This window comes from Aspergillus costaricaensis (assembly GCF_003184835.1).
Source record: "Aspergillus costaricaensis CBS 115574 unplaced genomic scaffold BO79scaffold_45, whole genome shotgun sequence".
Taxonomy (NCBI): domain Eukaryota; kingdom Fungi; phylum Ascomycota; class Eurotiomycetes; order Eurotiales; family Aspergillaceae; genus Aspergillus; species Aspergillus costaricensis.
The window spans coordinates 218111-233063 of NW_020291845.1; the positions used below are offsets into that span (position 1 = coordinate 218111).

The 14953-nt window shown below is 51.7% G+C and overlaps 5 protein-coding genes across 5 annotated transcripts; 3 read left to right on the forward strand and 2 right to left on the reverse strand.

Annotated features, from left to right (window-relative positions):
* The first annotated feature begins 285 nt into the window (after window positions 1–285).
* BO79DRAFT_276256 (GMC family oxidoreductase) lies at window positions 286–2193 on the forward strand. Its single transcript, XM_025687736.1, has one exon. The coding sequence runs from the start codon at window positions 292–294 to the stop codon at window positions 2161–2163; it is 1872 nt and encodes a 623-aa protein (XP_025534930.1). The 5' UTR covers window positions 286–291; the 3' UTR covers window positions 2164–2193.
* Window positions 2194–2344: 151 nt separating this feature from the next.
* Window positions 2345–3432, reverse strand: BO79DRAFT_211551 (mitochondrial 54S ribosomal protein bL21m). The gene has a single exon (XM_025683040.1). It carries the CDS (start codon window positions 3368–3370, stop codon window positions 2600–2602), a length of 771 nt encoding a protein of 256 aa, XP_025534931.1. The 5' UTR covers window positions 3371–3432; the 3' UTR covers window positions 2345–2599.
* A 137-nt stretch (window positions 3433–3569) lies between these two features.
* BO79DRAFT_203504 (rRNA-processing protein NSA2) lies at window positions 3570–5018 on the forward strand. Its single transcript, XM_025681726.1, has 5 exons — window positions 3570–3635; window positions 3702–3712; window positions 3832–4374; window positions 4458–4667; window positions 4727–5018. Exons 1-5 carry the CDS (start codon window positions 3633–3635, stop codon window positions 4743–4745), a joined length of 786 nt encoding a protein of 261 aa, XP_025534932.1. The 5' UTR covers window positions 3570–3632; the 3' UTR covers window positions 4746–5018.
* A 245-nt stretch (window positions 5019–5263) lies between these two features.
* Window positions 5264–7197, reverse strand: BO79DRAFT_211553 (serine/threonine/tyrosine protein kinase MPS1). Its single transcript, XM_025683041.1, has one exon. The coding sequence runs from the start codon at window positions 6998–7000 to the stop codon at window positions 5588–5590; it is 1413 nt and encodes a 470-aa protein (XP_025534933.1). The 5' UTR covers window positions 7001–7197; the 3' UTR covers window positions 5264–5587.
* A 5717-nt stretch (window positions 7198–12914) lies between these two features.
* Window positions 12915–14270, forward strand: BO79DRAFT_131413 (putative cell wall protein; the record flags this gene model as incomplete). The annotated part of the gene is made up of 1 exon (XM_025677977.1): window positions 12915–14270. A coding segment is annotated over one exon (1356 nt), but the record flags the coding sequence as incomplete, so codon positions are not given.
* Window positions 14271–14953: the final 683 nt, after the last annotated feature.

Genomic DNA, 14953 nt, shown 5'->3' on the forward strand with positions numbered 1-14953 from the left:
ATAAGAATTGATGGTGTTGGAATGCAAGCTCACTCCTTCCCTTCCTGGACTGCCTACTTGCCTTTTCCTGATCTTTCTTCTCTTCCTTAACTTCCCTTCCTTTCATCTCCCATTCGCCTCATTTTAACATGCAGTTGCTGTTCATTCCATTGCTCTGTATCTTTACATTGTTGCTATCACGCTGCTAGCTCTAGTCCACCCTTTGATCATTCCAGTGTCGTCCTGCAAATGATAATTTTTGGGGCCCACCGCTTGTTCTAAAGGCAATCCAGTCCCCTCTTAGCGCAATTTATGATGCAAATACTTGGAGCCTTGCTGGCCCTGGCAGCTCTGGCCATTGCACACGATGGCCCTGATCTCGATCTCTTCGACTACGATCAACGTGGGCCTCTCTTGGGAACTTGGTTCGGTATACCCGGCCAAAATGCAACCTTTGACTATATTGTTATAGGTGGAGGCACTGCCGGGTTGACTATTGCCAGTCGGCTGGTCAGGAGCGGATATCTCAGTGTGGCCGTTGTTGAGGCAGGCGGTTTCTATGAAATCGACAACGGTGACCTCTCTGTAGTCCCAGAATACTCGACCTTCTTTTCCGGACCAGATATAAGCGATTTCCAGCCTTTGGTCGATTGGAATTTCATGACCCAACCCCAGGAGAGCCTAGGCAATCGCACACTTCATTATCCGCGCGGGAAAACGCTAGGAGGCACTTCAGGAAGAAATTACATGTATTATCATCGCCCTACCATAGGCAGTCTGCATAAATGGGCTGAAGAGGTCGGAGACAAGAGCTATGAGTTTCCCAGCATGCTTCCCTACTACAAGAAATCAGTGCATTTCACTCCTCCGGATGAAAAGCTTTTCATCAATTCGACGAACATACAAAACCCAGAAGCTTTCAGCTCAACCGGTGGTCCCCTAGAAGTCTCGTCTGGTAACTTCGTCGACGGCTTTGGAACTTGGTTTCGCAAAGCACTTATTGCTCTGGGTCTCAAGCAGACTGAATTCAATAGCGGCAATCTTTCAGGCTCTGGTTACATGACCCTAACCATCAATCCTATCAATGCTCATCGATCTTCGTCAGAAACCAGCTTCTTGCAATCGACACTCAACAGTGGCCTAGGCCCTGTCGTTTATCATAAGACACTTGCGCAGAAGATTTTGTTTGATAATCATAGAGTCGCAACTGGCGTCCAGGTTGAAACGGCTGGGACCTTTGGCATCCCCCCACTTAACTTCACCCTAAGTGCTCAGAAGGAGGTTATACTGTCGGCAGGAGCCATTCAGTCCCCTCACTTACTTATGGTGTCAGGAATTGGCCCACATGACCAACTTTTCCGGTTCAACATCAGCTGCATCAGTCATCTCCCGGGCGTCGGCCAAAACTTACAAGATCATCCCACAGCCGGAACGACGCACCGAGTGGATGTTCCAACTGTAGCCTCGTTAGCTGACGATGACACTCTAGTGGAGTCGAATGTCAAACAATACATTGTGAATGCCACTGGTCCACTGTCCATCCCTGGGCCAGGGTATTTTGGATGGGAGAAACTACCCAAGCCCTACCGCTGGCGCCTTTCGAATGAATCTATCCAAGCACTCTCGACCCTGCCAGACGACTGGCCAGAAACCGTGTATACCCCCATTGGTTATCCACAGCCAAAAAATGCGAGTGCCGGTCAAATATATGCCACCATTAGCTTCGTCAACGTTGCACCTTTCTCCCGCGGTAACATATCGCTAGCAGGTCCAAACATGACAACTCCGCCCATCATCAACCCTCAATGGCTGGCAAATACTACGGACATGGAGATAATGGTGGGCGCTTTCAACCGGAGTCGCCAGATTTGGGCGAAATTGGCCGACTTAGGCGTCGCTGATCCAGTAGAGTTCTCACCGGGAACCAATGTGACGACATATGACCAAATACTCGACTTCATCCGCAGATCATTGACAACCATCTCACATGGATCTTCAACCTGCAAGATGGGAAGGAAAGAGGACCCAATGGCAGTCGTGGATAGCTCCGCACGGGTGTATGGGGTTCAGAAACTGAGGGTTGTTGATGCGAGCAGTTTTCCGTTCCTACCTCCGGGGGCTCCTCAGTCAACAGTTTATGCTTTTGCAGAGAAGATCGCCGAGGAGATTCTGTACGGGTTGTGATTGGAAACGCATCAAAGGCGACGACTAGAGCAGATGCCGTGGTTGTCTAATATATCATCCTTAGGATACACGCTATATCAATAACAGCCTTTCATTGTTAGTGGGTATAGCTTGCTTGGATTTTCTTCCTATTAGATGGTCAGTAACAACGGCTGCTAAAGGTACACCCGGTTTGCTGGCTTCGAGGACACGGAAATACAAGGAGCAACTAAACATTCGAAACCCAATTATACAATAAAATACAATTGCACTCCTCAATGTGCATAACAGAAAAGTCCTATCTGTACATGGTATACCGCTCTACGCGGTTCCAACCAATGGATATAACACAGCATGAAACCCATACCCATCTAAACATGGGCCTCTAAAAAGGCTCGGCCCACGTCTTGCTCAAATTTTGCGAAATCCTCAAGTCCCTTTCCCTCAAATCCGAAATCTACTCCTTAAGCTCAACATTGGCTGCAGAATCAGCACTCTGCACCACAACCGCACCCTCCTGCAACAACTCCTCCGCCGTCTTAACCTTAACATCCATAACCCGCAGGATAGTATAACGATGCTTGCTCGTCACCTTCTGCACGTGACGGCGTCTCCGCTTCGTCTTCTCCGTGATGCGCAAAGGCTCCGACTCGAAACCCATCACCCGGACCCGGCACTCAAACAACCGCTCATCAAGGTACTTCTCGCCGCCCTTGAGCGAGAACTCACGAGAACCGAGCACCGACGCCCGGTTAAACCGCAGGACATCGCCCGATTTTACCTTGGGCATGAGGAAAGGCAGACGCAGCTGATCACCCTCGGTAAGCAGGTAGGGTCTGTCGTGGAGGTGGGCGGTAATGTAGTGCGGCTTTTGCGAGGTGAGGTAGGGCAGCATGTCGAGGAGGGATTGAGACACTTTCAATGGAGCGTCGAAGGTCGGGGCCACGGGCTGTTTGTTGAGAGGCACATCGGCGCGGGTTTCGGGAATGGTGTTCTGGGGAGTCAGGAAGTGAGGTTGTTCGATGGGGATGGAGGTTTGGGCCCGGGGAGTGGCACTGAGGGGAGCGGAGGGGTGTGATGATGTTGTTGTAGAGTAAGATGTGGTGGTGGCTTGGTGAAGGCAGGCACGGAAGGTGGTGTTGCTGGCGCCGGCGAGGATGGAGGATCGGGCGGCGGTGTGCTCGATGGGCAGGGCAAGTGCCCGTGCCAGTGTGGTTCGAGAGAACATGGTTGTGTGTAGTAGAGACTAGGAGAGGGAAGGAATTGAGGCGATTGTTGACCTTGACCGTGCCGTGCCTGGACTCCGAAGCATCTCGCAGGATGAAATTCCGGACGGAGAGAGATAAAGTGCTCCACGTGACTTATCGGAGTGCCAAGACCCAGTCCCGTTGCCGCCGCATCGAACTTTTTTGTCTTGTCAAGACACTTCGGGCTCCGCCGTTGTTTGATATCAACTTGTTTTTGACTCGCTTTCTCGCGGTTGATTCATCATGGTATGATTGTGATGCTCCTTGAATTGTATAGTATCTGGTTTTGCTAACTGATTGTTCCGTGTGCAGCCTCAGAACGAGTTCGTCTCACTTCCCCCACCCATGCCCCCAAAGCTGGGCCCCGACCCGAGCTGTTTTTCCACCGCCGGGGAATCCTTATATCGAAGCAACGAACAAAGCATACTGATGAGGGAAATAGGTATATCGAACGCTGGCAGAAGCAGCACGGTAAGCGGCTCGATCACGATGAGCGTGTCCGCAAGCGCCAGGCTCGTGAATCGCACAAGCAGTCCAAGGATGCGCAGAACCTGCGCGGCCTGAGGGCCAAGCTGTACCAGCAGCAGCGCCATAAGGAGAAGATCCAGATGCGCAAGCGCATCAAGGAGCAGGAAGAGAAGAACGTCAAGTCTTCCGCTCCCGATGAGCCGTCTAAGACTCCTCTGCCCCAGTATCTGCTTGATCGGTCGCAGGCCACCAACGCCAAGGCCCTGTCCAGCGCCATCAAGGACAAGCGGAATGAGAAGGCTGCTAAGTTCGCTGTGCCTCTTCCTAAGGTCAAGGGTATCAGTGAGGAGGAGATGTTCAAGGTCGTCAACACCGGAAAGAAGACCCACAAGAAGTCCTGGAAGCGCATGATCACCAAGCCTACTTTCGTCGGTAGTGACTTCACCAGACGGCCTGTTAAGTACGAACGGTTCATTCGTCCTATGGGTCTGCGTTACAAGAAGGCCAATGTTACGCAGTATGTTTATCCCCTTTCCTTTTCATTCTGTTTGTTATGGGAGTCGTTCAACTGACGTAATGGCTTTTTTTTTCCCTTTCCAGCCCCGAATTGGGTGTCACCGTCCAGCTTCCCATCCTCTCCGTCAAGAAGAACCCCCAGAACCCTCTGTATACCCAACTGGGTGTCTTGACCAAGGGTACCATCGTTGAGGTGAACGTTTCCGAACTGGGTCTCGTCACCACCAGCGGCAAGGTCGTCTGGGGTAAATGGGCGCAGATCACCAACAACCCTGACATGGACGGCACTGTCAAGTGAGTTTCCTCCTCACATCTTGCCTTATAATAATGATACTAATACTATATCACCACAGCGCTGTTCTCCTCGTCTAAACACCTCTTCTCATTCATCCATGATTATGAATCCCGCTCTATTCCTTCATATCATCATACCATATCCCTCCCTATCTCAAAATATGCCCTAGTTGCGTTGGTTTGTGTTCGTCTTCACATAGACTATATCAGTGGGTGTGGCGTTAGCGGCGCGCAAAGTATCCGTCTTGTTTCCCAATTTTCATATTCATTTGCCGAAAAGGATCCCTATTTGTCTACTTTCTGATGTGACTTGAAATTGCTCGCTGAGGCGAGTGAGCGTACCGATTCAAGTATCCCAATAAATGAAGCTTGATTTGGTCTGAGTGGTAAACATGACCCCATACTAGAAGTAAATAGCAACTACGTAGGATTTATCTCGAGACGACCATCTACAGCAAGTCCGGAATTGCACAAAGTGATATATGTAAATTAGTATATTCCAATTATACTCTTAGACCAAACTCCAAATACCCATGCTGTTTCTGGATCCCACAGCTTCCAATGCAATCAATAAACAACACGTAATCGGTCAATGACTCAATCAATCGATCAATCACCCAGGCTGAAGCGCGACTCAAGACAAAAAAAAAGACAACACCATGTTTCCAGCGGGTGTGTTCCATAAACCAAAATAATTGTGGTAGAAGAAGAGGAAAAGGATGTATAGATCCAAGATGGAACAAGAAGTGAAGAAACAGGTATCTGTCGTACGGAACACAAGAAAAAGGCGAGGATATAACGGTGGTGACTTGGGAACGCCGGGTTCATCGGAGAGGTATGGTATCAGGACGTGGAAGGCACACAGGAACATAGGAAAGATTGGTTGGTTCAGTCGACAGTGTAGGTTGGTGATGGTTAACTTAGCTGCCTTCTTCTAGTGCAGCTTTGATCTTGGCGAAGAATCCAGCGGGCCATGCGGCTAGTTCTTCGTCCTTGGGGATGCCGCGGACGCGGCAGTGGTTGACCACGTTCACGAGGATCCGGTTCAGCATGTCCTGTGTGACTGGGACGGCGCCTTCGAGCTGCGCGTCTGGGTAGAGGAATGGGTCGCGCTGGCCGAGAAGCTCTTCCACGGTTGGACGCAAGGTTTGATCGCGCTGAAGACAGCGCTTCAACGTTCGGACCAGTCCAGGGGGTACCGGGACGCCTCCTACGCCAAATGCCGGGAAGTCGATCTTCACGTGGGGATTGGGGATGGCGAGGATGCGTTCATAGTATTTGGCGATTTTAGCAAACGGAGGCTGGCCGTACACCATCTTGTAGAGAATGCATCCCAGACTCCATACGTCACTCGGTTTTCCGAGCTTCATCATCTTCCCCACACTTGCTGGTAGGCCAAGTGAGGCATTGGAGTCGACCAAGGCTTCCGGTGACATGTAGTTCGGGGTTCCCACTTGCTGTTCACGATGCACGTTCACAGTGTTATCTTGAATGGCGTTCGCGATGCCAAAATCGATTAGCTTCAGTCGGCCCTGAACCAGGAGGAAGTTCGCCGGTTTCAGATCAGAGTGGACAATGTTGTGATCGTGGACAGCTTGAACACACTCAAGCATCTCCTTCCAGTAGTATCGGGTAAAGTTGATGTCGAATCTGGCGTCCTCCGCGTTCAAACGGTAGGTAAGGATCTTCTCTAGATCTGACTCTCCAATTTCCATCAAAACACTCAAAGTATGCTTGTCTGAATTCAACTCCCAATCGAATAAACGAACAACACGATCAAGATTCTCCAACTTCTTGAGCAAGTCAATCTCACCCTTGTATCCAGCCAAGGTAGTCGGATCGACATCCTCCAGATTCACTCTCTTCAAAGCAAAAATCTTATAGTTCTCAGCCATGACGCGGTAGACTCTCGAACTTCCACCACGACCGATGCAGTCCAGCCGGGTGAAGGGCTTGTGGTTGACTGAAACTTGACTGCGCTTTTTCCGTGATTGTGATGCCGTGGCAGCTCCTCCTGTCGCGGTAGCGGTCTCAAGAACGGACATCTTAGGAGGAGGAGGGGCCGGTCTGTGAGGTGTGTTATTACTTCTTGTTGCAAGGATCTTTCTAGGGGAGTTCCCGTTCCCTGCAGGTGTCTCCCCATGCTCTTTCTTCTCGTCACCATACACCACAGCAAGCTTCTCAGGCTTGTCCAGCAAGTTGAAACCCTGAGGCTTGGCGCGCTTGAATGTCGGTGGAGGCTCATTCTCCTGGTCTCTAGACGAAGGCAATGTCGGCGGAAGAGGGACTTTGAACACAGGCTGTTCTTGCGAGCTTGAGGGTTTGGAGGACATCTCCGAAGAAGACCCGGGTGTCGATTTCGAGTGCGATCCATAGGATTTCGGTGAGGATGATCTAGAAAAGGGTCCATCTGCACGATCATAGGATCGGTGCTCATCGGTTCTGAGTGGTGGGCTTGGATCGGCCCATGATACCTTGGGTGACGAAGATTTCGCTGTGTTCTTATAGTGGTAGTCGGCGTTATCGATGTTCGCGTCGAGTTCTCGGTCTTCATTGTTCTCTTCACTCTGTCGTCGTAATACACCGCGTCTTGCGGGGCCGTTCAGGAACGTTCCAGTGAGACGTCCAACTCGCTTGACGCGCAATGAGCTCGCCATGCCGATATCCTCCGGGTTTCGTGTTCGTAATACCGATGAAGGACCGGTGCGAGGAGCATAGTCATCCTCATACCTATACTTTCTTTCATCTTCTGAACGTTCCGCACTTCCGTGGTCGTCGACATAGCTCCTTTCAGCGGAGCGTCTCTGAGAGGGGGATACGGAAGGGGGTGAGCGTGTGTGGCTACGCGATGCATTGATTCGCACGCTGCGGGGCCTAGGAGCGGGCGTAATGAAATCATTCGAATTGGTTCTTGCATCCTGGTCGGCACTTTCGCTGTTGGAGAGGAGTGATCCCTCCCTTCTCGATCTGCCGCCACTGCCGCTTAATGATGGTGCAAGGCGAACCACGCGAGGCGCAGGACTTCCGGTCGAGTGGTCTTGAGGAGGCGTCGCTCGAGATCGTCTTTCCTGGCTGGAGGCAGCAGAGGATCCCATGCGCTCGCCGCGAAGGCGCGGGGACACATCGAGTCCATCTTCGTCAAGCAGGGCCTTGACGGAAGCGCTGAATTTCGGTTCGGGAACTTCGTCGTCAGAACTGTCTCCCGGCGAGTATTGTCTAGCTACGGAGGAATTGGTTCGAAAGGTGGATGAGTTTTGGAACTCTGGGGAGGTCCGCCTGGACCCGGAGCGGGAGAGCGCGGCGCGGGACATCTCACGGGTACGAGGATTGTCGAAGTAAACCGGTAGGTGTGCTGTCGATGGTGAAGGGGGGCGAGGGCTTCATGCAAGAGCTCGGAGAGACCGCATTGACGTGTCAGCCCGGAGAACCAGCCCAGTTGGCCCCAATGGTACCTGCTGCAAAGGATTAGTAGTCGACGTTTGGCGTGTTGTGGTTAATCCGTAGTAAATCGAAACATCCAACTTCGAATTGCCGGTGGCTGGGCGCTGGTCACGTGACTGGGGTTGTTGTTCTGGTTGCCCCGGGCAATCAACTTCCCTCCATCAACAATGATCATTAGACTCCCCACTCGATGATGTCGAGGTAACTATCTACGTGGTACTTGGTCCAAAGTAGTACAAATCCCTCCTTGCTTGCACTGACAATGTTCCACATCTCTTGGGAAATTATTTTGCTTGTATCCTGGCTGACTCTGCATCTCACTGCAGGCAACCGTGCTCTCGCTTCGACGCGACGTTGACCCCCGGGGATTTTTAGCGCAAATCAGCTACTACGGTTAATGCTTCTGCTCCAATGGTAGCCCTTTATCTCCGTGCACTGATGTGCCATGGTACTTTCTGATTACTAGTAGTTGGCGTAAGCATTGGCTTTTATTAATTATTAATTAATTATTCAATCTTATTCTCTTTTATTTTACTACTATCTGGTACTATAGTTGTCTACTATTGTTGCAGTGATGCTCGGATAGAGCACAGATATATATATATATGATGTAGTATATATCCGAATGGAACATCACCTGTCAACTCACCATTCGGGAAATATAGCAATATTATCATCATAGAAAAAAGTGAACTACCGCTAACCATCTGAAATGTATACTAATCAGTTATCAGTACTTAGTACTACTACTAATAGTTTTAACTAGCGATACTAAGCACACCACACCAATACAATTGAAGCCAATTACCGATATCGTGGCAGTAGTACACATCTGGCAGCAGTACTACTAGCAGTAGTGTACAATAATAAAACGGCAACGCGACTGTAAACGAAATACAACACACAGACTAATTAGGATCGATGGCTATACAGTAAATATACTTAACCCCCAGTGAGTTCCTTAAACGGAAATGACGAGATAGGATGGAATAGCATGACCTGGTACAACACATGGAATGGGCTTGATTTTATGGCTGATATTCATATCTACCGTGAAGAGTGTACAGCAGACAACGAACGAATTGACTACAGAGAGGCCCCAGTACTTTTTGCTGGTAATTGCCTCCCACCTTTTGAACAGTGGACTACTCCAGCTATCACACTTCACATGAACTAGGATTTCTACTAGCTAGCTGTCTCATTCGTAAGCACTGTGTGTTGAGGGCTTGATGTAGGTTTGCTGAAATGGGGAGTTTTTTTGAACAGGGAAAACCTTTCTAGTCCCCAGTTCCATACTCCGAGGGGAATTATGAGCAGCAAATTGGTACGTCGAAGGCATGAATCAATTGCCATTAAAAGTGACAATTGTTAGTGCTAGTATCTGCTACTTCGACTTCTTGATGACACCCATCTCCTAATCAGTACACTGATAAGCCTGAAAACTGATAATGCGGAAAGTTGCTCAATGATAGGGTCTCACCCCCCAGTTCAGTCTTTGAGCCACAAATAGTTTGTATCTGTATCATGAGGGATTTTCTGCCGAAATGAGGAACCTACCAGCGCAATAGTGTTTGGAAGGGCATGCTAAACTGTAAGCCATGACTCGTAAGTTCAGTGGCGTAATCCCAGTCTCAGATATTACAGATTGATGAACTGGCGGAGAATAGGAGGAGTTCTATGATATGGATCAACTCTGGCAAAAATAGAACGTGGAATAAGCTCGCTGGGGCAAAGATCCCAGTTACAGGGAACTAGTCCAACCTTGAAACATGGAGCATGAACGATATTCCCGACTGTCAAAAGGGCTTTTGGCCTCAGGTTTGACGTGACCTGCCACAAGCACCTGACATCACCTGATGGTCTGCAGCTTCCTAAAGAGGCATGCGCGGCCGAGTATGTCTCCTGTCAGTATTATCGTCATCGTCATCGTCGTCGTCGTCGTTTTCCATTACTTCCTTGTCGTCGTACTTACTCCCTAGGGAGACCGAGGGTTTCAGGAGAAGAGTTCTTCCATGGATGTGGCCGAAGTTCGCCCCTTCCCCCCTGCAGTGACTGATCGGATTGCCTCCGTTTCCTTCCCCTCAGAGTGACTTGGCAGCTGCTCCCCGGTCAATGCTCCGGTGGCAGCATAATCCAATTGCTATTCGCCCATTTTTAGGTGCAGGGTGTACCTGGCTATTTGCGGCGGTCAATCAATATTAATCAAATCAGGTAATCTTCCGAGTTTAGTCGACTCAAAACCCGGTCAACTTTAACTGGAAGTCCTAACTGGGTCAGTTTTTAGAGTTTCCACAGGAACGAACAAAGATCGAACCCATCTGCAAGTGATGAAACCACGAAGCCATCATGCAGATGCCACTGTTCCAGAGTCAAACAAACCTGTGCCCACAACTACCCTACCCACTGTCCATTGCCTTGATTTCATCGTCTAGAGGAGAAGTCGTCGGCCCAGGACTGGCCTTACTACTAGTGTTCGGTTAAAGCGGGCAGCCGGCAGCTCAGGCCATTGAGAATTTGGGGAGAAAGAGGGGGGTGGAGCCTCAGGAACCAAAGGTACGAGGCCTTCGGGTCAGGAACGCCTGTTCGGGCAACGATTGCCCTCCGAAGACCTTCTTGCCATTACCTTTGCCAGTGTCGATTAGCCAGGGCTTAATATTGGTATTGGAGAGCAGTCTAGACTGCTGCACGATAAAGTCAACCGACATCTTAGGGCGGACTGTGTTGTGCAGCTTGTTGTTTGCTTGGATGTTCCCTTGGCTTCTCTACCTCTCAGGCCGAGGGCGCTTTACCGCAAGTATCCTTGCCTGCCGCGCTAAGGCAGTACCTACTGCATCCGCAGCTTCCTGTCCCTGACTAAAAAGCGATGCTAATGCACTAATTTAGCGTGCAAAGGCTGCATCCACCAGGCCACATTCGGTTGTGCACAGCACAGAATGGAGGTGCTCCTGTTCCTCTGCTTATTGTTGTCCCCTGCACACTTCAGTCCACGAGTAGTCTCCCGGAACTCTTTTAGGTTAGTGAACCCCAGCTGGCTTGTTTGAAGTGAGAGTTTTTCTGCCTCCTTGGGGGAAATTAATTTTCTATATTTGGAGTGGGTAGAGCATGATACTGTCCAGCACTCTCATGAATTTTTCAATCAATGTTTTGATTATACTACCAGTCCCTCAAGACTGTAGTGCGCAGATAAGATCTGTGCTCCTCTCAATTATTGATTGCACTATCTACTTCGTACTGTGGAATGGATTTCTTGTCCGGGGGAGAGTGGGCGGCCCCCCTCTCTCTATTAGTATTCAGAGTTCACTTGTCTCTCGCATTTGTCATTGCTTTTTCCTTTGTCTTTGAAGCCTAACGTTCCGGAACTGGATTTATGCACCGCCCCGGAAATTAGTTGATCAGTCAACAACGCACATATGTCACAAAAATCTTAACGCCTTTTTTTTGTTGCTTTTCCTAGTTTTTCTTCCTTTGCCTTCCCCTCCTCAGCCCACCATACCTGTCTTTTCTCCCTCCTAACCACACCTGGATAGCGTCGGTTAGGCTCCGTACTCCGTATTTGACTATTTTTTCTCTTAGTTGTTTTATCACATTTTGAAAGGGGATCTAAGCAACTCTAAAGTTTCATCTTGACTTCATCCGTGGAAGAAGGGTGGAACCGGGCTCACAATTCAGGGACAAAACACCGGCCGTGTTGATCGCCCATGGGTCGGCCTCGACGGCTGGCCGGCACACTGGGATTATCCTCTTGTTTACCTGATGAGGGTCTGCGCAGTCTGACTGTCATTGGCCCGCCATCCGATCACCACAGCCAACATCCCCCCCTCAACTCGCTCTTCTGGTTGGCATTCCGTCGCTGACCACCCCACGGGTGACCCGACGATGATGTAGATGATAATGATGTTGCTCGTACCGTGCTGCCGATGCCCATTGTACTGTACCTTCCCGCAGCAGTGTTGCCCACCCACACGCTCACACCGAGGCATCAATGGGTTTTTACTTGCTTTTTCTCCCGTCGTGGATGCTAGCATTAGTGTGTTCAAGTCGGAAGCATGGTTGATTGATACTAGTGTACTTGCTCACTTACTCCCTGACAACGGAGCCTCTCACCAGTGCTGAATTGAGAGCCCCAATTGGTGGCGGGCCTGGTCAGTGGCTCACAGCCTAGGCTCTTCCCCCTGCTTACAGCGCCTTTGCTTGACAAAATATTACTACTATGGACGGAAAAGGCCAGAGGTGACCCGCAAAAAGCTCGGAACTAATACCTTCTCAGTCCAGGATACCCCGTTCCCCGAAATAGTATTCTCGTTCTGCTTAGTTTGTTTCGGATGAGCCCACCTACAACGGTAGTCCGCTCTGGTTTGCTTCCTAGTTTCCACTGGCACCCGGCGCATCCACTTGGCTAGCTTGGCCTCGAAGATCCGGGTCCCTCGATCACAGAGGACCCAACATGCTTTCAGCCGGGTGTGCAGCTCCATTCGTGGGTTCCAGACTTGGGGGAGGGCTCCATTGCCCGATCCCGCTGGCACGGGAGGAAATCCCTCTCAGGGGTATATATACCTCCAGGATGATCACCTCGTTCCATGAACATCAAGCCCTTCGTCAGTCACTTTGTTTTGTCTTGTGTTTTTGGGTTCTGTCTTTCCTTACCCGACCCTCATTTTCACCAGTCTGTCGTTAACCAATTAGGCTGCCTCGAGCCAGCCGTTCTTCCATTTTCATACTCTTTTGAATTCTTTTGACAGGTTCATTTCAGACACTCGCTGACGTCTTACCCACTCTTTATTATACATTCTTTGCCCTATCGGCACAATGCGTTCCGACAAGCTTCTCGTGCTCGCCGGTCTGGCGAGCTATGCTCTCGCTCTCCCCACGAAGGACTTGGACCCCCGTACCTTCGGCCTCGTCGCCGAGATTCTCACTGACCTTGGTGAGGACCTGACCGGTTTCATCGAGGCCCTCCTTGGCGGCGGTGTCAAGAGCTCCGCAAGCCTCCTCACTGGTATCAGCGCTCAGGCAGCTGCTGTCCTTGAAGGTGGTGCTCTGGGTTGCACTGCCGGCAAGATCGATGCCTCCGCTCGTGCGGAGCTGGCTGCGTGGATCCGTGCTCATGCCAGCTTCGATGCCTCCCTCAAGTCGTCTCTGCTGGCCTGGTGTGAGGGTGAGGACTCTGCCACCTTGTCAGTCGATGTCCGTGCTGGTCTCGCTCTGTTCATCCCCACCTGCGCCGAGGTCGCTGCCAAGGGCGACATTTACGTGACTGTCGACGGTATCTTCTCTGTTTCCGACCTCGAGGCCGCTGTTGTCCTCAGCTCTTCTTTCCAATCTACTCTGTCTACTTTCATCTCCGGATCCGTTGGTGTTGAATTGGATGCCGACATCAAGGCTGGTCTTTCCCTCTGTGCTGGTGGTGGTGTCGTCGCCGACCTTGCTTCGGATGTCGAGGCCGCCCTGAAGGTCTGGCTTAACGGCTCCGGGTGCTCCCTGAGCGCCTCCCTCAAGGCTGCTGTCCTTGCTTGGTTGGAGGGCAAGGCTAGCGTGTCTGGCGTTGTTACCATTGGCACTGTGCCCACTGCTGGTCTCACCACTGTCTCCGTTGGTGCTGCCATCAACGCCCTTGTCGAAACCTCCGGTGCCCTCACCGCTAGCGCCCAGGCCTACCTCTCTGCCTTCCTCAAGTCCTCCCTCGCCACCGACATTGAGGCCGATGTTAAGGTCGTTCTGGAGGCCTGTATCTCGGGCAAGCTTGCCACTTCCGTCAGCGCCGATGCCCGTGCTGCCTTGGCAGTCTGGCTCTCCGGCGATAGCTGCCAGCTGGGCGTCGAGCTGAAGGCTGTTCTCTACTTCTGGCTTTCCTTTGCCCTGAGCGGCGACGTCACCGTTGACTTGTCCACCGACATCATTACCGAACTTGAGACTTTCATTACCGGGACCATCGACACTCTCATCGGTGTCAACATTAGCGGCGTGCTCTCCCTGCTGCTGTCTGGCGAGAGCCTGGCCTCCCTCTCCCTGGAGTCTCGTGCTGAGCTGTCTGCTGTCATCGGTGGCTGCGCTGGTGTTGATATCAGCTCCTCCATTGAGATCATCGTCATTGAATGGCTTACCGGCTGCAGCATTCCCGGCGGTCCTTCTATCGGCTCTGGCTCCGGCTCCGGATCTTCCTCCAAGCTCATCCCCAGCGCCTCGAGCGTTCCCGCCGTCGCTTCGACCCCCGCTGCCAGCGTTCCTGCTGTTCCCACCGTCTCCGTCCCCACTGGCGGTTCCAGCCCCAGCAAGCCTGCTCAGTCCGGTGCCCCCGGATCTCCCAGCGGTGTCAGTCCTTCCGGTATTCCTTCGGTTCCCTCCTCCCCTGCTCAGTCTGGTGCTCCTGGTGCTCCCTCTGGCGGTGTCCCCGCTCCCAGCGGTGGCGTCGTTCCCTCGTCTCCTGCCCAGTCTGGTGCTCCTGGTGCCCCTAGCGGCGGTGTTGTCCCCACTATCTCTGTTCCGGAAGGCGCCAGTGCCGGTGCCTCCACTACTCCCTGCGACACTATCACCGGCCAGACTGTTGTTCCCGTTGCTACTATGACCGAGGGCGGTTCTGCTCCTAGCGCTCCCGCCCAGTCTGGTGCCCCTAGCGGTACCCCCATCGTCGGTGGTGGTGCTGGCGGTTCTACTGGCGGCTCTGGCTCTGGCTCTGGCTCTGGCTCTGGCTCTGGCTCTGGTTCCGGCTCTGGCTCTGGCTCTGGCTCTGGCTCTGGCTCTGGCTCTGGTTCCGGCTCTGGCTCTGGCTCTGGCTCTGGCTCTGGCTCTGGCTCTGGCTCTGGCTCTGGCTCTGGCTCTGGCTCTGGCTCTGGCTCTGGCTCTGGCTC

Bases quoted from the DNA above. Each gene is read 5' to 3' on its own strand.
- BO79DRAFT_276256 (XM_025687736.1), top strand. From the start codon at position 292: ATGATGCAAATACTTGGAGCCTTGCTGGCCCTGGCAGCTCTGGCCATT.
- BO79DRAFT_211551 (XM_025683040.1), bottom strand. From the start codon at position 3,370: ATGTTCTCTCGAACCACACTGGCACGGGCACTTGCCCTGCCCATCGAG.
- BO79DRAFT_203504 (XM_025681726.1), top strand. The intron at 4,375-4,457 runs GTATGTTTATCC...TTCCCTTTCCAG, and splicing joins AAGAAGGCCAATGTTACGCA to CCCCGAATTGGGTGTCACCG.
- BO79DRAFT_211553 (XM_025683041.1), bottom strand. From the start codon at position 7,000: ATGTCCTCCAAACCCTCAAGCTCGCAAGAACAGCCTGTGTTCAAAGTC.